Genomic DNA, 22392 nt, shown 5'->3' with positions numbered 1-22392 from the left:
GTTTTGAGATAAATAAATGGGAAGTTGGTCCAACTAAGATGACAGAAGATATATTACATGCAGAATTTAATATTTTTAATTCTCTTTTTAAAAAAGGATGCAGTTGAATTGAAAAAAATAAAATAAAACAGGTCAAAAAGGAACCCAGATTCAATATATAAAAATGTCCCACAATAGGTTGATGATAGCAGTAAAAATAAGAGAAAAAGTAATTATTTCTGGAACATCATTTTTCAATAGCGTGGAAACACTAAGTGCCAGGAAGATTTCTATTCATGTAATTTTAGCATCCAAGTTTCCCTCTATTTATTTTATTGGAACAAATGCTTTAAATAAACTATTTGTCCTCTTCACTGAAGAGAGCTGGTCTATTTCATCTTTAATGAGCTAGTTTTTGGGAAGATTAGCCATGTACTGTAGTAATGCCTACTGCATAAAATCCAAGCATTTGCTGTGAACAGTTGGAGAAAGCAGTCAGTAAGAACCTAGGATCAATGGAAATAGATGTTACTTTACGCCATCCATGAAAGATAGACCCACAAAGTACCCAGTGTTAACGCTCAAATCTCTTCTTGCGCTTTTTTTTTTTGCTGTGCAAGTTCCACCCCTGTGAAAGAGAAACTGATCCAAAGTTCCAGGTATTCTTGGGTCTCTAGTCAATTTTCACATTAGTATAGATTTTTCGGACAAAGGCACTTGTTCCCATGTAACCAATTGCTCCTGTAAAGATAAAATAAGATGTTTTGAAACAAATACATACAGAGCAGTATCCATCTTTTATAAACACTAAATGCCCTCTGCTCTGGAAAGTTATTCTTTTTTATCAAGATAATGTCATTATGCTAGCATTCTCTCTGAACTTATTAAAATTATATCATTTGTTCTGCATATCACCTGATACTACCATACACCAAGTTTGACCTGATACAGAATTAAGTAGCAATTACTACATATATAAATCAATAAATATGAGTTAAAATACATCTTTTATAAATTCAGAATAATTTGTGAATAACAAAAAGTTGTTAAATGAAAAAACATATCTTTTTAAAAAAATATGAGCATATATTATACTAAATCATTAAACCAATATTAACATGTTCCCTAAACCATATGAAATCTTATAGATAAGTAGGTAAGAATGACTGCAAATTCGCTTTAGGAAGGACTGAGGACCCCAGCTGGCCCAATAGCATTTGAAGCTCTAGAGAAGAAGCATATTCTGAGGGTTTCTTTTTTATGTTTAAATTGTACAAGTTGTGCGGTTTATAAAATGGAAGGCATATCTGAGAGACATATATGTAGGTTGGGAGTTTTGAAATGTCATTTTTGAATAATAAGCCTCAAATGGGACTCAAAACACCAGAAAGCAGAGGCATTTGTCTGTTTTGTTAAATTAAGTACCTACCTCTGATGCTGGAGTGCTTGGCACATGACAAGGTACTCAAAAAATATTTGTTGTATGAATGAATGATTGGATAGTTCTTTACTGCAAATACTAAGGGATCTTTATCTTTAGTACAAGACAGCTGGTCATTCAAGTCATAGAGAAGATTCTCTGTTGGATTTAGGAATTTAGCAGCTAGTCCATTATTGAAAGTTTAAAAGTAAATCTTCCATGATGAGTTAATACTGACACACACACACTCATACACCTAACTGGTCATCTTTGAACTAAATGGTTTATGCAAGGAAAGAAAGAAATCTCTTCTGCCTTTCCTATATATATGGACCTCAAGATAACCAAACAGCTGATGAAAAAAAGTTTCTCCTTATAGAATTATCCAGATAATAAATATAAAAGGAACCACAAAGTTAGATTATAAGCACTGAATTACTCGAGCTAGGCAATAGTTATCAATGCTGCTAACCTCACAGAGAGACAACTAGATATTAAGGGCCTCACTATAAAAGTTTACAAACCACTTGTGAAATATTCTTAAAAAAATTTTTTTTTTATCCTCACCCGAGGACACTCCTCCATTTTTTGTTCAGATAGAGTGGGAGGGAGAGAGAAAGGAAGAGAGAGAGACAGAGAAACATGGACGTGAAAGGGACACATCGAGTGGCTGCCTCCCGCACGACCCAACCAGGGCTGGGGACAAACTGCAACCGAGGTACGTGCCCTTAGCGGGAACCGAACCAGGGTCGCTCTGGACCGCAGGCCGACGCTCTAACCGCTGAGCCAAACCAGCCAGGGCAGATAAATATTCTTTAGTATAATCAAGCCTACAGACCTAGCTATCACTTTATAGGAAATATGCAGGATCACATGGAGAAACATTAAATGACATCTCAGGGTTTCCTTGGCAAAATCCAGAGTGTGAAAACCTCTATTGGAATTAAAGCAAACACACAAATACAATCCAAGTTTCTTAAATAAATTGGAAAGGAAAAGAGAAAGTACATCAACAGATTAAAAGAGCCTTAAGCCCTGGCCAGTTTAGCTTAGCAGTTAGAGCATCAGCCTGCGGACTGGAGAGTCCCAGGTTCATTTCCCGCTAAGGGCAGGTACCTCAGTTGCAGTTTGTCCCTGCCCCTGGTTGGGGTGGTGTGGGTGGCAACCACTCGTGTGTCTCTCTCACATCGATGTTTCTCTCTCCACCCCTGCCCCTCCCTCCCACTCTATCTGAAGATAAATGCAAGAATGTCCTCAGGTGAGATTAAAAAAAAAAAAAAAAAAGGCATTAAAAGACATTTTAACCAAGCAATACACTGGTCTTAATTGAATCTTGATGACAAGACATATTAAAAGAGAAATGTGGCTCTGGCCAGTAGGTCAGTGGTTAGAGCATCAGCCCGAAGACTGAAGGATCATAGGTTCAAACCTCGGCCTTGGTCGGGGTGGTGCAGGAGGCAACCAGTCAATGTGTCTCTCTCACATCCATGTTTCTCTCTCTCTCTCCCTCTAAAAATCAATGGAAAAAGATCCACAGGTGAGGATTAACCAAAAAAAGAGAGAGAGAAGTGGGGACAGGTCGAATAAATTTGAACACTGAAATATTTGAATATATTAAGGAAGTATATATATATATATACACACACATATACTTCCTTAATATACACACACACACACTAAAACATTATTATATATAATAAATATATTATTTCAAAGAACATTTCAATTATATATAATATAAACATTTATATATATCACAATGTAGTTACATAATTATATTATAGAACTATTATATATATTCTTATATACAGAAATATTTACAGTTGAAATGACATAAGGTTCAAGATTCATGTTGGATAAGATGGGCCATGAAATGATAATTATTGATATTAGGTGTGTTAGGTATATGGGGACTCACTATAGACAGATAAACAGATAAATTTCCCCTCTCTTTGTATATATTTGAAAATGCCCCACAATTAAATATTAAACATTAAAAGAAAACATCGCCAAAACAACACAGCAAACCTATTTCAATTATTTTCGCAATAAACAGATATTTTATAATATAAATCATACTTTAAAATACTGATAATTCTCCCTGGCCGATGTGGCTCAGCGGTTAGAGCGTCGGCCTGTGGTCCAGAGAGACCCGGGTTCGGTTCCCGCTAAGGGCGCGTACCTCGGTTGCAGTTTGTCCCCGGCCCTGGTTGGGTCGTGTGGGTGGCAGCCACTCGATGTGTCCCTTTCACGTCGATGTTTCTCTCTCTCTCTCTCTCTCTCTCTCTCTCTCTCTTCCTCTCTCTCCCTCCCACTACATTTGAGCAAAGGATGAAAAGGTGTCCTCGGGTGAGGATAAAAAATAAATAAATAAATAAAATACTGATAATTCATTTTGAAATAGTTACATGATAGTTACTATATGATAGAAGTCATTAAGTCATAGGTAAAAAAAAATTTTTCAATTTTGTAAAAATGAACCTGAATCCTTAGAACATAAAAATATCTACAAAATGTTAACTAGAATAATAAATTTAACTGGCATAATATAACACTAGTCCAACAATCAAATAAAATTTCCTAGACTTATAATACATTCTTCCCCTTTGAGTGAATATATGCTTAAAAGCAAAATAGTATCAAACTAGGGAATCATTTTTCCTAATCTCATGGGTGTACTTCAAGAATAAGCTTATAAAAATATGACTTTATAAGAGGAGGATAGTGAATATGCTCTCTAGAATAGTAAATGTCTTGGGAATAATAAAAAGATACTCTTTTAAACTTAATTTCTTTAAAACTAAAATGCTATGCTCAAAATATAGACTATAACAATCTATTTCCCATCTTAACATACTTGTTTCCTTTTTCTGTGTTAAAAAAATCAACATTATTTTTCTTTTTATAAAATATGTTTTTATTGCCCTGGCCGGTTTGGCTCAGTGGTTGGAGTGTCGGCCTGTGGACCAGAGAGTTCCGGGTTCAGTTCCCGCAAGGGGCACGTACCAAAAAAAACTTCTTTCTATCTATCTATCTATCTATCTATCTATCTATCTATCTATCTATCTATCTACACACACACACACACACGCACACACTTTTTTATTGATTTTTTTTCAGTGAGAGAGATAGAAACATCGATGTGATAGAGAAACATCAATTAATCACGTCCTGCACGTCCTCCTACTGGGGATCGAGCCCACAACCCAGGCATGTGCCCTGACTGGGAATCAAACCGGGACCTCTCAGTCCATGGAATGACGACACTCAATCCACTGAGCCACAATGGCCAGGCTCAAAAAATTTTTCTTTCAATTACTGATACATAACTGGTGAGTATGTATAATTCTGTATTATGATGACATTTTAATCAGTTACAGCCTGACCTGTTTCCCCTCTGCCCCCAAAACTGACTGGCATTGAAGGCATATAAACCCACTGAAGAATAAATACTGGGACACTGCCAACACAACAGGGAACTGTAAATGTACTGAGATTTTCAGGTGGCAAAATAAAATTTCAACATCATTAAAATTTTTTTAGTTAAATTCATTCCATTTTATTTGTAAATATCAAGATAGTATTGCTTTAGGTCAAAGATGACATATCAAGGAAAAAAAAAAAAACTTAACCCTCTGCATAATCCCATTATTCTAACCCTCACAGAATGGTGGTGATAATAAAGAAAGATCTCATATTAAGTAAAGAGGAGTTCAATGAGCACTACTCTGAAGGAAAGATGGCCAGTAATACTAAAGGAAACTTCAATGACCTAAAGATATACTAGAATGTTCACATATGACACAAATCTAGTTTTTTTTGTTTGTTTTTTTTATCTTATTTTTTATCCTCACCCGAGGACATTTTTCCATTTTTGTTCAGATAGAGTGGGAGGAACAGAGAGAGAAAGAGAGAGAGAAACATCGATGTGAAAGGGACACATTGAGTGGTGGCCACCCGCACAACCCAACCAGGGCCGAGGACAAACTGCAACCGAGGTATGTGCCCTTAGTGGGAACCGAACCCGGGTCTCTCTGGACCACAGGCCGATGCTCTAATCACTGAGCAAAACCAGCCAGGGCTTGTTTGTTTTTTTAAAAAATCCTCACCTGAGGATATCTATTTCATTTACTTTTCAGAGAGTGGAAAGGAGGGGAGGGGAGAGAAAGAGAGAAACATATCTTAGTTGCCTCCCACACACACCCCAACCAAGGCTGGGGATCGAACCTTCAACCCAGGTATGTGCTCTTGAACCTTTGGTCTGTGGGCCAATGCTCTAACCACTGAACAACATCAGCCAAGGCAACATAAATCTAATTTTAACCTTCAGTTCCTATTCATCTTTCCGCCAGAGTTGGTTAACTATTTAATTATCACAAAGAAAGGTTATCACAACAGCTATAAATAGAACATGTGATCATAATATAGAGACTGTCTTCCCTTATAGTCTGTGGAATAAATTTTACTACTTGACAATGAATGTCATTCATGTGTGCACACATAATTATGTACATGGTATATATAAATGCAATAGATCATTTTTTAAATTGACATAAAACATTATATTAGTTTCAGGTATGCAACACAATAATTCTACTTCACATACAGTTAGAAAACTTTTTTCTTATGAGATCTTTTAAGATCTAATTTCTTAGCAACTTTCAAATATACAATACAGTGTTATTAACTGTAGTCACCATGCTGTACATAACATTCCAGGATTTATTAATTTTATAAGTGGAAGTTTGTATCTTTTAACCACCTTCACCCATTTCACCCACAGCCCCACCTCCCCCTCTGACAACCACCAATCTGCATGAGAGATTCTTCTGATGAAGAAAAAAAGCAATCCCGGTACCCCAAAAGGGTCCACAAATGTCATACCAGAACCTAGCTTTTAACAAGATTATCACATCTGCCTTATTCTGTTATCCTTACAGCTAAAGGTGGAACTAAAAAAAAAAAAGTCTATCAGACTCTTGAGTTTATTTTGGTGTTCGTGATCAGAATGTAATTTCTTAATTTCCCATTACTATATTTTTCTGATTCTGAAACACTCAAAGATTTATTTACTCATGATATTCCAAGAATTTCAGAACTTACCACACATTATCCCCAAGGCTGTGCTAAATACCGCCATATATCCAAAGTAAAATGATGTTTGAAATAAGCCATACATCCTAAAATAAAACAAAATAACTATAAATAGTATATCCATTTTCACTTTCAATGTAAGGCCTTAAATATAAGGCCTTAAATTCTAGTATTTAAATGATAAGTTCGGTTTCCTAAATACAAAATGAGAAAATGTTTCAACTTACTTTGTTTTGAAAAAATAGTAGTAAAAGGAATACATGTAAACATAGATCGCAGTTGATGCAGCAGAGAGAAAACTTGTCCATTGCCTGGGGGGAAAATATAGCTCTTTTGAATGAATGGCATTGAAATGAGGATTTTTAAAAGCAAAGAATTTTATTTTAAAAACTCCTTTAAAATGTTGTCTATTTAAAAACAAATGCGCATACTTCACAGTTAAATACATCAACAAGGGGAGAGCCTAAGAACTAGAAGAAGAGATCCTGAATTTTATCCGATTCCCTAGCTCTTTCTATATCAAGCATTTTGTGAAAGTATTTCTAACACAGTGACCCTGATTAATACAAAAAAACTGACTGATACTATTTTTCATGATTTTTACAACAGAAAATCTTCATCATATTTATCTACATCATTTTTATAAGTGAAAAAAATCCCTATACATGTAGCAAAATTTTTATACAGGTCTTTTACTTCACTCAACATACTTCAAATGAAATCTAATTTTAAAATAGTACAGTCCTCAGAGGTTCTTCCCAGAAATAAGCACTCACCACCTATAATCCTCTGCATTTAGCAGAAAGTATGTGCACACGATGGTCACACAGACGGTCACGATGCACAGGATGACCAGCACCAGCATCATGAAGCCATAGACGTAGTAGATCTTATATGCCCAGAAAGATGTGAAGATGAAATACCTGAATAAAATGCAGAAAGACAGCTTTCTAGTCTTCATCTTGCAGCTCACCCTGCTCTCACTAAGTCTCACATTTTAGTTCTCACTTAAAGTTCAATATTTTTCTTTCAAGTAACTTCCAACAATTTCCCTTACCTTTTTTCATCTTAAATACTCTAAATTCTCTCCAAAATATTCTTGGATAATCTTTCAAGAACAATTTCTTTAGTGGAACTTTTATGTCTAAGCAAACAATGAATTAGAAGCTTAAAGGAGTAAAATGTGGAAGAACAAATAAAAAGAGCTAAAAATTCATATTTGTAAAATAAAGTTAATTCCCTCATTCTTTCATTTTTTTCCTAGATACAAAATCACTCAAGCAATGTATTTTGTATTTTACAAAATATCCTATTATATTAAAAACTAGGTTTGATAGAGTAATAATGTATATAAAATTAGGGAGGAAAAACTAGGAAAAGAAAGACTAAAGAAGCTTTATGCAGAGGACAGACAGAGAAAGGGCGTTAGTATTTCACACTAAGCTCTGAAAACAGAACACTGTCACCACCCTTGAAACTCCCCTCATGCCTCTATAATGACCACCAACCTTCACCTTGAGCCATACCCACTTTGCCGCCTAACCCTAAACACTATAGTATTATTCTGCCCTTTTGTATTTACATTAAAGGAATCACACAATGTAAAAAAATAAAAGAAAGACTTACACTAAGAAAAAGACTATTCTAATTCCATTACCCAAGTCATCATTCAGTTAGAAAGGGTATCTTCTAGTCTCTTATCTTTTTCTTGTTCTCTTGTGTTAGTTCATTTGTTCCTTATCTCCTCTGTCAGGAACAGTGAGAACAGAAGTGTGAAGATGACACAGTCTCCACTCTCAGGGAGCTTACTGTTCAGCGGGGACACCGGTAAAGGGGCAATCATGATACATTGTGATACGTGCTCTACCAATGCATCTAAGAGGGGCATCTTACTGGTTTCGCTGGGTGGGGCTTTGGGAGGAAGAGTAAGTGAGAAGAATCAGATAAGGCATGTGAGAAATGGAGGGTGAGGGATAGGGGGTAGGTATAACAAAAATAATGTTCCAGGCATAGAAACAGCAAAGGCAAAGGCTCACAAATAAGGGAATTCACTGTATTTTGAAAGACTCAAAGGTCAGTGTAGCTAGAACTACAAATGAAGAGATGAGAGCTAAGAGATGAAGGTGAACAGGGCCAGATCCTATATTATAAGGGCCCTTTATTGGCCATGTTATGGAGTTTGGACTCACCTCAATGAAAACAAGAAGTCTTTAGCAAAGAAGTGACATGATCAGACTGATACCTCAAAAAGATCACTTCAGCCACCAAGGGCAGAATGGCATAGTGTGAAAGGGGTCAAAATAGGAGAAGGTGAAGATACAGCAGAAAGGCTATCTAATGGAACAGAGTACCTGAGAAAGCAGGAAGAGATGTGAACCAGAAGGAACTGGGGATGGGGATAGGAGAAAAAATTGGTCACATCAGGGTGAGGACAAAAAGCAGTATCAGACGGAGAGGAGAGAAGTTCCTGAACTGGCTTTATTAAACCACGAGCTAAAATGACACATACGCCAATCCAATCCCTCTCTGAGCTACTGACTAGTACTAACAGCGGGCAAGAGCTTGCCCAAATCTATCAGTTGTACTTGTTAGTGTAATTAGACAATTTAATTAAATGTCACATAAAATAATAAACATAAGATAAAAAAGAATGTGTGATTTCTAAAAATTATTTTGAATGCTTTGGAAAAGTTCAATAAGGTAAGTTGCTAAAAAATGTTATAAAGTTAGGTGTGGGTGAGATAGTAATAAAAGACTGAGGGACAAATGTTCAAATCTAGAAGGATCCTGCACTTAGAATGTTTCAGATGGGTCTTTACACGTTCTTGCTCCACTTTAAAAAGGCTGGAAAGCACAGATGTATTATGAAGGTCAAAGGAAAAATGACGGAAACACCAACTAGATACAAATCACAGAAAAGACTTTGGCTTAAAATTTTTTTTTAAAAATCAGTGAAGAATGCACTTTTAGTTTTAAAATAAAATGTTATGTATGTATCTTTCTTTATAATTCCCTTACATGAGCCAACTTTCAATTAACCAACTATCAGATCCAATCATGTCTGTTAAAGAGGGGTCCACTCTGCAGGAGAGAATCAGCAGTGAAAGAAAACATGGAAAGGAATTGTGAGCCGTTACAATGACTGGCATTTTGTGGGCAGGGACCGAGGTGTATGACTGTAGTTCTTGAGAAAGTCCCATACATTGAGCTGCCTTGCCTAAAATGCCAGAGCATTCCCATCAAGAAACACTGGAACGCAGGCTAAGAAAAAGAAGGCTTACATTTTGCAGCGGTAACCAAGGATGCAGTTGTGAAGCATGGTAATTGGACACAAGGTGGCCTACCTCCCAACCCCAAACACACACACATTTCCCAGCACTCCTGCAGGTCTCTGTGGAAGGAAACTAGGAATGACTATGCATCCGAAGATGCCAGGATAGTCTAACTGGTAGGTCATTATTTACCTAGTTCCTTGGACCCTCAGAAATATTTTAAAAATACAATAAAAACCAGTAATTTCTTATATTGTACATGTGATCAAAAGCTGGTCTAGCATTCTCTAGCGTGCATGCTTTGATTTCTAAGATTTCCTGTAAAATGAGAGTGGTCTAGAACATAATACAAAAAACGTGTAAACTTCACTTGAATATTTGAGAACAGAGCAGAAAATTATTTTTTGATAGATACCTGGACCCCTTTCTAGAAGCCATGGAATTGACTATGATGCTTTCCCACCCTACCCTAAGTCCTAAATTCTCTAATATCAATTAAATCCCTCAAAGCATAAATACACTGCCAAAACTTACATTTCAATGAAGATTGAGCCAAAAGGTAAAATTCCTCCCAGGCAAACAATAACTGCAGGCTCCATAAACCTACAAAATATTAAAATTAACAGTAAAGCTCTAGTATGATTTTATGTTATATTATATAAATCCTGGTAACAGAAAGCAGATGCTTAGTACTTAAAAACAACCTAAAGAATAGAAACATATCAATAAAAGAAAAATTAAAATCCAAAGAGACATGACAGAGGTGGGTCTTCAAATTAGTCCTAGATTAGAGTCAAAATTCTTTCCAGCATTAAAGACTCTGTGTTTTTGTTCCTTTCTATATCTCTCAATAACTTCTAAGAACTTTACAGGCATTTACTTACAGAAAGCCACAGAGAAAGACAATAAAAGTCTGATTGAGATCCCTACTGAATAATGTTTCCCAAACGGTGGCCTTGCCATTCTTTGCTCACTCTTTCATTGGTTCAGTAATTTCTCTTGCTATGAATTATACAATTAAGATATTATGAGTCCTGAGTTATAATGGAGCCAAAGAATGAAAAAAATAAGTGTCAAACTCACTCATTTACTCAGTAAACATTTACTAACTGCAGCTGGTCACTCTGTACCTGGAATGCCTTGTCTCAGGCCTCTCTGCACATGTCCGCTCGAGTGTCCCCTTGCCGCCTTCCCGGCGCCTCCCCATTCTTCCACTGCCCTCTGAGCACAACTCCATCACAGCACTTTCTACACCACACTGTAACTGTCTTAATTACATGCAGACCTCACTGGATCATAAACCCTGCAGGCAGAAGCTACTCATCTAGGTACTCACAGTGCCCAGCACAGTGTCTGGCACATAAAAGGCACTAAACTAGATCTCTAGAATGAACAAACTAAAAAACTGAGAGGAAAACCAAAGAATTTGAGAGCTGGAAGAAAAACTAAAGAAAAAAAATCATTTAATTTAGTCTTCTTTCCCCATTTTATAGAAAGCAAGACCTACAGTGGTTAAAATGATCTTCTCAAGGTGATAGAGTGCGAGCATGATTTAGTTTTCAAATTTGGGTTCCCATGTGTCTATATAAGAAAATGAAGATACACACAAGCCTTCTAACACCTAAATTTAACCCATGGTTGGCAAGGTCATATGTTGTTCCTTCCCCTCCTTTGCTAGCTCTAGTGACCTAGAAGAACTTTTGTGATTTCTGACTATGCTTTTCCTTTAAACTTATCATCCCCAGTAATAGGTGAGTAACAGGACACCAAAGGGCCTAAAAAATCAAATTCGAAAAATATAGTTGAGTTAAAAAAACCAACTAGAAAATTCTCATAAAACCAATCTAAAAAAAAAAGAACACAAACAATTTCTAAAACTAAAACAGATCACTTTCCTTTTAATCAATAGAAGCTATTTTATTCAGATTCCATTTATATAAATGTCTACATACCTCCAAGTCTACAAATGACTGTATAAGTACCTGAACGTAAGTTACATTTATAATGTGGCAAAATATCTAGGAACATACATATCCCTTATTAAGACTATGTAGCCTACTGTACAGCTATTCTTTTTTTTTTTTTATCTTCACCCAAGAACATTTTTCCATTTTTTGTTCAGATAGAGTGGGAGGGAGAGAGAGGAAGACAGAGAAAGAGAAGCATCGATGTGAAAGGGACACACTGAGTGGCTGCCACCCGCATGACCCAACCAGGGCTGGGGACAAACTGCAACCAAGGTATATGCCCTTAGCGGGAACCGAACCCAGGTCTCTCTAGACGGCAGGCCAACACTCTAACTGCTGAGCCAAACTGGCCAGAGCTGTACAGCTATTCTTATGAGATGAGGAATGTAACAAATGTACAGTAAGACTGTCCTAATTTTGTCTGCAAGTAAGAATTAGGAAAATGAAGTATGAAGAATAGAAGAAATCAATTTAATAAATATTAAATTTAATATATTATTAAATATTCAACTTACTCGTTTTAAGAGGCAAAATATATATATACGTTCAGTTCACATTTTCTTAAAATTTGAATTAAAAGAATTAGAGATATAAACATATTAATGACATCTCATTTTATGTCCAAAATTTGAAAAACTATAAATCATCTCAAATTAAAAAGCCATCAAGAATCATAATTTGAAAGCTGACTGGTCAAATAAACTGTGAACTATGTTTACACTGGTGCAACAGAAGAGTCTCTTCATCTATTAAACAGAAATACTTGTCATCCTTTTTAGGAGGTCCTCAAGAACACATTTTGTGCATAAAAGATGACAATGTATTTGAGAGATTCGACAATACCCCAGAAGTGAAGATAAAGACTGCAAGTCAGTCAGTTACAATTGGTCTCAACCCTGATTCATCTCTCAGTTGTAGGATATATATGGCTCTAAATATGTGTCAGTGTTGTTCAGAATAATAAAATATCTGGAAAGGAAAATCAAATTATAAATGAGGGACTGGCAAAATTTCCCTATAAAGGTTCAGGTAGCAAATACGTCAGGTTTGCAGGTGTTATGGTCTCTGACATAACTCCTCAATTCTAATGTTGCACTGTAAAAGCAATCAGGGACAATATGTGAACAAACAGGTGTTCCAACAAAACTCATTTTAATAAAAACAGCAGGTCGAATTGGGCTGTAGGCTGCAGTTATAAAACGGTTGCAGCTTTCATTTTCACCCACCTTTACACACAGTGTACTTATCAAAGCATTTAATTAATCTGTAAATGGCACCAATATTCAGAAAGTGAAATAAGGATAAAATTTATGACTATTTCTGACAATACAGGCTGAAGGAAAAAACAAAGACAAATTCTTAAAACTTAAGAGAGTCTTATAAATACATGCCAATTCTAAGTTACATATATGTCACAGCCTTAAGAACTTATACATTGTGAAAGACAATCATGTAAGATTTTGCATGCTCTTTACCATTTTTTCTCCGGTATGGGACGAGGCACAGCATTGACACGACAAGGAAAGTTGGGCTGACCTGATAGATTTCGGCCAAGTATTGTACCAACAAGATTTAGAGGAAGAATAACAAAAAAACAGATGCAACAAACGGCCACCTGTAAATAAAATTAAAATGTGTGTGATTATTCAGAACAATAACATTAATAAAGATAAATAAAAGGGATACAAAAATTTAAACACAATTTGATAACAAAAGTAAATATTTAGATTCAATGTGGGTTAAAATTGCGCAAGATATACACTAATGAAAATAGGAAAAGAATGTGCTTTATAATATTAAAATTGAACTAAATATAAGTTGAAGTGTTTCCTATTTACTTTACTTCCTTGTTTTTCCTATTCTTTCATACTGTCTCTGCTATAGTCCTTTTTTCTCTTTCAATTTCAGTTGCCATGCTTGTAACAATCCTTCCTCTTCCTTCATTATAACCAACTTATTTACTTGGCTACACTTTATTGAGCTCCTAATATGCACAAAGAGCTTTACATAAGTTATTTCACTATTTTATATATGGACAAAATGATACTTAGGCTAAATAAATCCTATGATCACACAACTAGCAGGTAGCCAGACTAAAATTTCAATTCAGACCTGTCTGTCTCAAAGACCATGTTCATTTCTACTCTGGACTACAGTAGGATATTATCAATAGAAGCATAGCTCTATTTATTATATATGTGTCATTACTAAAATAATATTGACTATTAGTAATTCCAAGTCTAAAGTTACAGGGAAGACGATGTCAAATTCTAGAACCAAAGTAGTCAGAAAAACATTTACTTTTGTGATTTTTTCTTTAGATAAATCTGGGTACACATGGACACAATTTCAAGCTCTTTTCCAGCCAGTATCAGTTAAGATCACTTCACAGTGAACTTCTGAAAAATGAAGTAGGACTAAATCACCTCTAAGATCTCTTTTAACTATACATTTTGGGATTCTAATTAATAGAAAGTAAAAATGAGGAAAAAGTTAAATGAAACTGAAGAAATAAAAGAAATAAAGAACAGTCAATAAAGGTACCTATAAACAGCCTCATCAAGACATTATCAACTGTTTATCATTTGCTTAATTTCCCCCTTCTCGTCTTACTTTTTCTTATATAGGATAAAAAATGTGAGCAATTTGTTAGAAATGCAGTGATTAAACTATGAAACCAATTTTCTACTCCTTTGTATAAAAGTTCTAAATGAGTTTATTTGAAGAATACTCTCAGATTGCAAGGGAAGCTGTTTTTTTAAACCAAAAAAAATGTCACATGGAACTAATAAATCATCCCTGAAGTCAGAATTTTTCTCGATACTGATATTCAACCAATTAAATTGGTTACTGAAGAAAATAGGACTGGCCCTGGCCGGTTTGGCTCAGCGGTTGGAGCGTCGGCCTGTGGTACAGAGAGACCCGGGTTCGGTTCCCGCTAAGGGCATGTACCTCGGTTGCAGTTTGTCCCCGGCCCTGGTTGGTCATGCGGGTGGCAGCCACTCGATGTGTCCCTTCACATCAATGTTTCTCTCTCTCTCTGTCTTCCTCTCTCTCCCTCCCGCTCTATCTGAACAGAGAATGGAAAAGTGTCCTCGGGTAAGGATAAGAAAAAAAAAAAAGAAAAGAATATAGGACTGAACTGCTACTCATACCTTTTGATATCAGATCCATATCCATCACAACTTTACTGCTCTCATAAATATAAAATGTTAAAATACTGAATTTGTAAAATTTATTTATACTAATAGAATCATGCTTATATCAGCCTTCTATATTTTGCTTCCATATTAAAGTTTTATTTTAAAATTAAATTTAGCAGCGAAGAGTTAAAAAAAAATTAGTCTAATATACTGGTGAAAACCCTGGAACTCAAACCAATACAGGGCCTTCCCCTAGCCTCCTAGTCACTGACCAGGGACCACTGGAGAGTGAAAACATGCAGTGGGGAGGGGAAAGACTTACTCCAGGTTGAGGGCCTCCAATATCTACAATAAGAACCAGTTAGAAACAAATACTGCCTACCAGTACTTAATACCTCACAGATGTAGCAACTGACCAACTCTTCTCAGTCTCGGTCACAAACCAAGAATGTGGCTATTACTTATTCTACCTTTGCTTCCAGACTGGCCTTTGGAAAATCTGTGGTGTGAGTAAGATGGAAAGGGAGAAAGCAGCCTGAAGTGGGCTATTTTAGAATGCTAAAGGATATAAATTTTATTTAGGGTTGTAGACAGTAATTGTTTATAGATAAGGTGGTTCTCAGGAAATATATATTATCTTGTCAGCCATTATATTATGTTTATGCATTTCTTCAACACCTACTCAGAGTAGACTATTTTATCATCCTTTTCTAGTTCATACATTTTTATGACTTTATAGCTTTATATAAAGATGATTTAGCTTCAATTTAATTGGCAATAGTACCTAATAAGCATGGCATCATCAACTCAAAAACAAATGCCTATAAGAGGCCTAACTTTATCAGATATTTTCAGCATGCTAATAAATAACTCTCATTCTGTTTCTTGAGCCATTTCAGTACTATAATAAAAGAAATACTGGATTTGAAGTTGAAAACTTATTCTATGTTTTCATTTTCTAGGAATTAATACCCAGAATTGAAATTGCTGAATCATATGATAGTTTTATTTTTAATTTCTTCTTGAACCTCCACACTGTTTTCCATAGTGGCTGAAGCTAGCATTATCCTGATACCAAAACCAGAAAAAAAGATATAATAAGAAAACTACAGGACATCTACTAAAACAGGCCACTGTAGGAAGCCTAGGAGACATAGCAATTCTACCTAATACATAGAAACAAACACAGGGAGGCAGCCAAAATGAGGAGACAAAGAAACATGTCCCAAATGAAAGAACAGAACAAAATTCTAGGAAAAAAACTAAACAAAATAGATATAAGCAATCAATCAGATGCAGAGGTCAAAACACTGCTTATAAGGACACTCAGTGAACTTTGTGAGGACCTCAAGAGCATAATAAAGGACCAGTCAGAAATGAAGGATGCACTAACTGCAATAAAGAATAATTTACAGGGAATCAATAGTAGAGTAGGTGAAGCCAAGAAGCAAACCATCGATTTGGAATATAAGGAAGCAAAAACCACCCAATCAGAACAGTAAAAAAAAAAAAACAGAATCCAAAAAATGAGGATAGTGTAAGGAGCCTGTGGGACAACTTCAAGCATATAAACATTCACATCATGAAAGTGCCAGAAGAAGAGAGAAAGCAAGAAATTGAAAATCTATTTGAAAAAATAATGACAGAAAGCTTCCCTAACTTGGTGAAGGAAACAGACATACAAGTTCAGGAAGAACAGAGAGTCCCAAACAAGACGAACCCAAAGAGGCCCACACCAAGACACATCATCATCAAAATGCAAAAGGTTCAAGACAAAGAGAGAATCTTAAAAGCAGCAAGAGAAAAGCAGTTAGTTACCTACAGGGGAGTTCCCATAAGACTGTCAGCTGATTTCTCCAAAGAAACTTTGCAGGCCAGAAGGGAGTGGCAAGAAATATTCAGAGTGATGAAAACCAAGAACCTACAACCAAGATTACTCTATCCTGCAAAGGTGTCAATTAGAATAGATGGCCATATAAAGAGTTTCCCAGACAAGAAAAAGTTAAAGGAGTTCATCACCACTAAACCGTTATTATATGAAATGATGGTCTTTTTGAAGAAAAAGACAAAATATATGAACAAACAAAATGGCAATGAATACATATCTATTGACAATGGAATCTACAGACAAAATGAACAGGCAGAACAGAAACATTCTCATAGATACAGAGAACATTTTGTTGGTTGCCAGTTGGGAGGGGGGTTGGGGGAATGTTTGAAAAAGGTGAAGGGATTAAGAAGTACAGCCCTGGCCGGTTTGGCTCAGCGGTTAGAGCATCTGCCTGCGGTCCGGAGAGACCCGGGTTCGGTTCCCGCTAAAGGGCATGTACCTCGGTTGCAGTTTGTCCCCGGCCCTGGTTGGTTGTGCGGGTGGCAGCCACTCGATGTGTCCCTTTCACATCGATGTTTCCCTCTCTCTCTCTTCCTCTCTCTCCCTCCCACTCTGTCTGTACAAAAAATGGAAAAATGTCCTCGGATGAGGATAAAAAAAAAAAAGAAGTACAAATTCATTGCTAGACTGATAAACCTCAAAGGGAAAGGGGTTAGGGGGTGGGAAGAAATAAACCAAAGAACTTATATGCATAACCAATGGACACAGACAACAGTGTGGGAAAAGGCAGGAGGGGGGAAGGAGTGGGGAGGAGGGGGTCAATGGGGGAAAAATGAGGAACATCTGTAATACATTCAACAATAAAGATTTAAAAATAAAAAAATTACAACTAAACTATAGAACAAACATCCTTCAGAACCACCCGAAATCAAGCTGAATGGAAGTCCTACAACTATGAAATAAAAGAAGCCACATGGAGACTGGTAGGAGGTGTGGAAGAGGCGTGGACAGGCTGGTCCCACACCCATGTGTGGCAGATAAAAATCAGGAGGGATATTCAGCTGTGAAGGTCCTCCCTGAGGAGTGAGGGGTCCCCGTCCCACAACAGGCCCCCCAGCTCAGGGTTCCAGTGCCAGGAAGAGAAGTCCCCATAACTTCTGGCTGTAAAAATAATAAATAAATAAATAAATAAATAAATAAATAAATAAATAAATAAATAAATAAATAAATAAATAAATAAAGTGATGAAAAGCAAGGACCTACAACCAAGATTACTCTATCCTGCAAAGCTACCATTTAGAATTGATGGCCATATAAAGAGTTTCCCAGATAAGAAAAAGCTAAAGGAGTTCATCACCACCAAACCAGTATTATATGAAATGTTGACAGGTCTTCTTGGAGCAAAAAAATATGAATAAAATGGCAATAAATACATATCTATCAACAAATGAATCTACAAACAAAATGAGCAAGCAGAACAGAAACAGACTCATAGATACAGAGAACTTTTTGTTGTTTTCCAAATGGGTAGGGGTTGGGGGGTGAAAAAGATGAAGGGATTAAGAAGTGCAAACTGGTTGTCAGACTGAGGAACCTCAAAGGGAAGGAGGAAGGTGGGGCAGGAAGAGAGAAACCAAAGAACTTATATACATAACCAATGGACACAGACAATAGTGTAGGGAAGGCAGGAGCGGGGTGGGAGTGGGGAAGAAGGAGTCAAGGGGGGAAAAAAGGAGGGATATCTGTAATACATTCAACAACAAAGATAAGTTTAAAAAAAAAGAAAACCACAGACCACTGTCTCTCATAAATATAGATGTATAAACAACAACAAATTTTTACAAATGAAACCCAACAATATATAAAATGCATAACAGATCATAACAAATTGAGGTTTAGAAAAGGAATGCAAAATTGGGTTAAGATTCAAAAATCAATGCAATTCACATTATCAGACTAAAAAAAAAAATCATATATCATCTCAAAAGATGCAGAAAAAGCCATTGCAAGACCCAACCTCCATTCACAATTAAAAAAAAACTCTCAGCAAACTAGAATTAGAAGGGAACTTCATCAGTTTTATGAAGGACATCTACAAGAAAACTACAGTGAACATTTAATTGAGGACACAAGACTGAATACTTTCCCCCTAAGACTGGGAATAAGTCAAGGATGTTATCTCTCACTGCTTCTATTCAATTGTATAGAGGTTCTAGTCAGTGCAATAAAGCAAGAAAAGGAAACAAAAGACATGCCCTGGCCAGCGTGGTTCAGTGGTTAGAGCATCTGCCTGAGTACCAAAGGGTCACAGGTTCAATTCCCAGTCAAGGGCACGTACCTGGGTTGCAGATTTAATCCCTTCCCCAGTTGGGTGTGTGCAGGAGGCAACCAATCAATGTCTCTCTCTCACACATCAATGTTTCTCTCCCCCACCACTCTCTCCCTCCCACTCTCTCTGAAAAATCAATGGAAAAAATATCCTCCGGTGAGGATTAACAATAACAACAACAAAAGGCATACAGATTAGAAAGGCAGAAAAAGTAAGTGTTTTAATTCACAAATAACATAATTTTTTTAAAAAAATCTTTAGGACTCTACAAAAAATATTAGAACTATTAAGTGAATGTAGTCAAGTTGCAGCATGCAAAGCCAATATACAAAATTCTATTTGTTTTTCTATATTTGTTTAGCAATAAACAATCAGAAACTGAAATTTAAAAAACACCATTTACAGAAAGCATAAAAATATTAAATACTTAGAATAAAGTAGATAGAAGATATACAAAACCTAAACACTAAAATCTATAAAATGCTGCAGAGAAGTTTTGTTCATTAATCAAAAGACTTTCAATACTATTAAGACGTCAATTCTCCCCAAACTGATCTATGGACTCAATGCAATCCTGATCAAATCCCAGCAGGCTTTTTGTAGAAGTGAACAAGCTGATTTCAAACTTTATATGGAAATGCCAAGAACTTAAAAAGCCAAAACAATTTTGAAAAAGAAGAACTGAGTCTAAGACTTACAACTGTAAAGCTACAGTAATCAAGACAGTGTGATAGTGGCATAAAAACAAGACAAATCAATCAACAAAACAACAGAAAATCCAGAAACAGATCCACATAAACATGGTCAATTAACTATCAACAAAAATGCTAATACAATTTAGTGGAGAAAATATAATATTTTAAACAAATGGTGGTGAAACAACTAAACAGCCATAAACAAAACAAACCTTTAACCCTTAACTCACACAATATACAAAAGTAACCAAACATGGGTCATAGAGCTAAATTTAAGAGCTAAAACCATGAAATGTCTAGAAAAAAACACACAAGGAAAGCTTACTGATCTTTGGTTTGGCAAAAGATTTCTTAAATAAGACGGGAAAGTACAAACTATAAAAGACAAAATAATCAATAAATCAGACTTCAAAATTAATCATTTGTTCTTCCAAGGACACTCTGAAGAGAATAAAAAGACAAACCACAAAATGGGAGAAGATAGTTGCAAAATACGTATCAGACAAAGGACTTACATCTATAATATATAAACTCAACAAGACAACCTATTAATATACTGGCAAAAGTTTGAACATTCAATAAAAAATATATATGGATGGCAAATAACTACACAAAAATATTTTCAACAAGATTAGTCATTAGGAAAATGCAAATTAAAACCACAATAAGCCCTGGCCGGTTTGGCTCAGCGGTTAGAGCGTCGGCCTGCGGTCCTGAGAGACCCGGGTTCGGTTCCCGCTAAGGGCGCGTACCTCGGTTGCCGTTTGTCCCCGGCCCTGGTCGGTTGTGCGGGTGGCAGCCACTCGATGTGTTCTTTTCACATTGATGTTTCTCTCTCTCTCTCTCTCTCTCTCTCTCTCTCCCCTCTACCTGAACAAAAAATGGAAAAATGTCCTCGGGTGAGGATAAAAAAAAAACAAAAACAAAAAACACAATAAGACACCACTACATTAGAATGGCTTAAATTAGCCCTGGCCCGTTTAGCTCAGCGGTTAGAGCATCGGCCCGCAGACCAGAGAGTTCCAGGTTCGGTTCCCACTAAGGGCAAGTACCTCAGTTACAGTTGTTCCCAGGCCCCTGTTGGGGTCGTGTGGGTGGCAACCAGTCGATGTGTCTCTCTCACATCAATGTTTCTCTCTCTCTCATACAACCTCTCTCCCTCGTACTCTATCTAAAGATAAATGCAAAAATGTCCTCTGGTGAGGATAAAAAACCAAAAAACCCTTCCCAGAATGGCTTAAATTAAAAAGACTGACCATGTCATGTGCTAGAGATAATGTGGAGCAACCGGAACTCTTATACAGTGCTAGTGGGAATGTAAATGGCAAAACCACTTTAGAAAGATCTGGCAGTTTCTTGAAAAGTTAAACTATCATATGACTCAGTCATTCCACTGTAGTTTTTTCTCCAAGAGAACTATAACATATGTCCACACAAAGACCTGTACATGAATACTTATAGCAGGTTGACTTGCAATAGCCCAAAACTGGAAACAAACCAAACGTGCATTACTGTGTTAATGGACAAACTGTAGTCTAACCATACAACAGAATACTAATGAGGAATACAAAGAAACAATACATGCAACATCAATAAATTTTAAAATAATTTTCTGAATGAAGAAAAGACAAGACAATATAATGTGTGATTCTACTTATATGAAATTCTAGATAATGCAAACTAACCTATAATGACAAAGAACAGATTGGTGGTTATCAGATAATGGGGGAGGGAAGGAAGGAGAAGAAAAACGGATGAATTCATTGCAAAGGTACACAATTAAACTTTTAGATATGATAAATACCTTCTTTTTTCAATTGTGGTGATAGTTTCCCAACTATATACATATATAAAAACTCACTAAATCGTACACTTTAAATAATTTACCATATGTTAATTATACTTCAATACATACTAACAAAACATACAGACTTAAAAAAAAAAAAGGCATAAAACATTCTCCAAAGACTGTCCATCACCCTCGGAATAAAGTTAGAATTCTTTTTGACAGAAGGAAAGAACAAAAACCAAACCAAAACAAAACAAAACAAACATCCACCGTCACTAACACCAGAACAAAGAAAATGTAATTTTTAGTCAATTACTACTGAGTCTTGTGTTTTTGCTCTACAAAACAGGGACGATGTATTTATCACTCACTAGGTCTGCCTATTTCTTTGGGTTCATAGTGCTCTGTAAACTACAAAGTGCTAAGCAAATGTATTGTACTTATAATGCATCTTATTAGATCTGGCACATCACTTCAGTCAGCTGAGACTGTTTCAGATGCTGTATTCACCATTCCATACTACAGTACTAGTTTCCTCCTGGTCCCCTGTCTTTTTAATGTAATCATCAGATCACTATGCCTTTAGTCATTAACAATTATTTGAATAGGTCAAAGTCAAGAACATCTGTCCCATTCTACTCAAAGATAGTATGTGAAATATTATGGGTAATTTTATCCCAGTATTTTCATTCTATAATTATTTAGCAACATGTCCATCTGATTGTACTATTCTAACATTTCTCCATCTTGTCCAAGATATAATACTTTATTTATACTCCTTTGTTCTTCCAGGCTACTAAAACCTACCAAAAGGGAAAATTAAGTTGTTCTAGTATTTTTTACTTCAACAAATCCATTTATTAATTCCTGAGA

The 22392-nt window shown here is 36.0% G+C and overlaps 1 protein-coding gene across 2 annotated transcripts in view; it reads right to left on the bottom strand.

The window, feature by feature from the left end:
- Window positions 1–319: 319 nt before the first annotated feature.
- The window catches only part of TM9SF3 (transmembrane 9 superfamily member 3), a 69923-nt gene continuing 47850 nt past the window's right edge, over window positions 320–22392 (bottom strand). For both annotated transcript variants that reach the window (XM_036265110.1, XM_036265111.1), the window contains 6 exons: window positions 13208–13347; window positions 10300–10368; window positions 7270–7416; window positions 6721–6804; window positions 6503–6579; window positions 320–720 (listed from right to left, as the gene is read on the bottom strand). In XM_036265110.1, coding sequence (XP_036121003.1) covers window positions 653–720; window positions 6503–6579; window positions 6721–6804; window positions 7270–7416; window positions 10300–10368; window positions 13208–13347 — 585 coding nt within the window. In that variant the 3' untranslated portion in view covers window positions 320–652. The remainder of the gene's footprint in view (window positions 721–6502; window positions 6580–6720; window positions 6805–7269; window positions 7417–10299; window positions 10369–13207; window positions 13348–22392) is intronic.

This window comes from Molossus molossus, unplaced genomic scaffold (genome assembly GCF_014108415.1).
Source record: "Molossus molossus isolate mMolMol1 unplaced genomic scaffold, mMolMol1.p scaffold_m16_p_17, whole genome shotgun sequence".
NCBI classification, from domain to species: Eukaryota; Metazoa; Chordata; class Mammalia; order Chiroptera; family Molossidae; genus Molossus; species Molossus molossus.
Note: the sequence above shows the minus strand (reverse complement) of the source record. Positions and strands in the feature narration are given on the sequence as shown.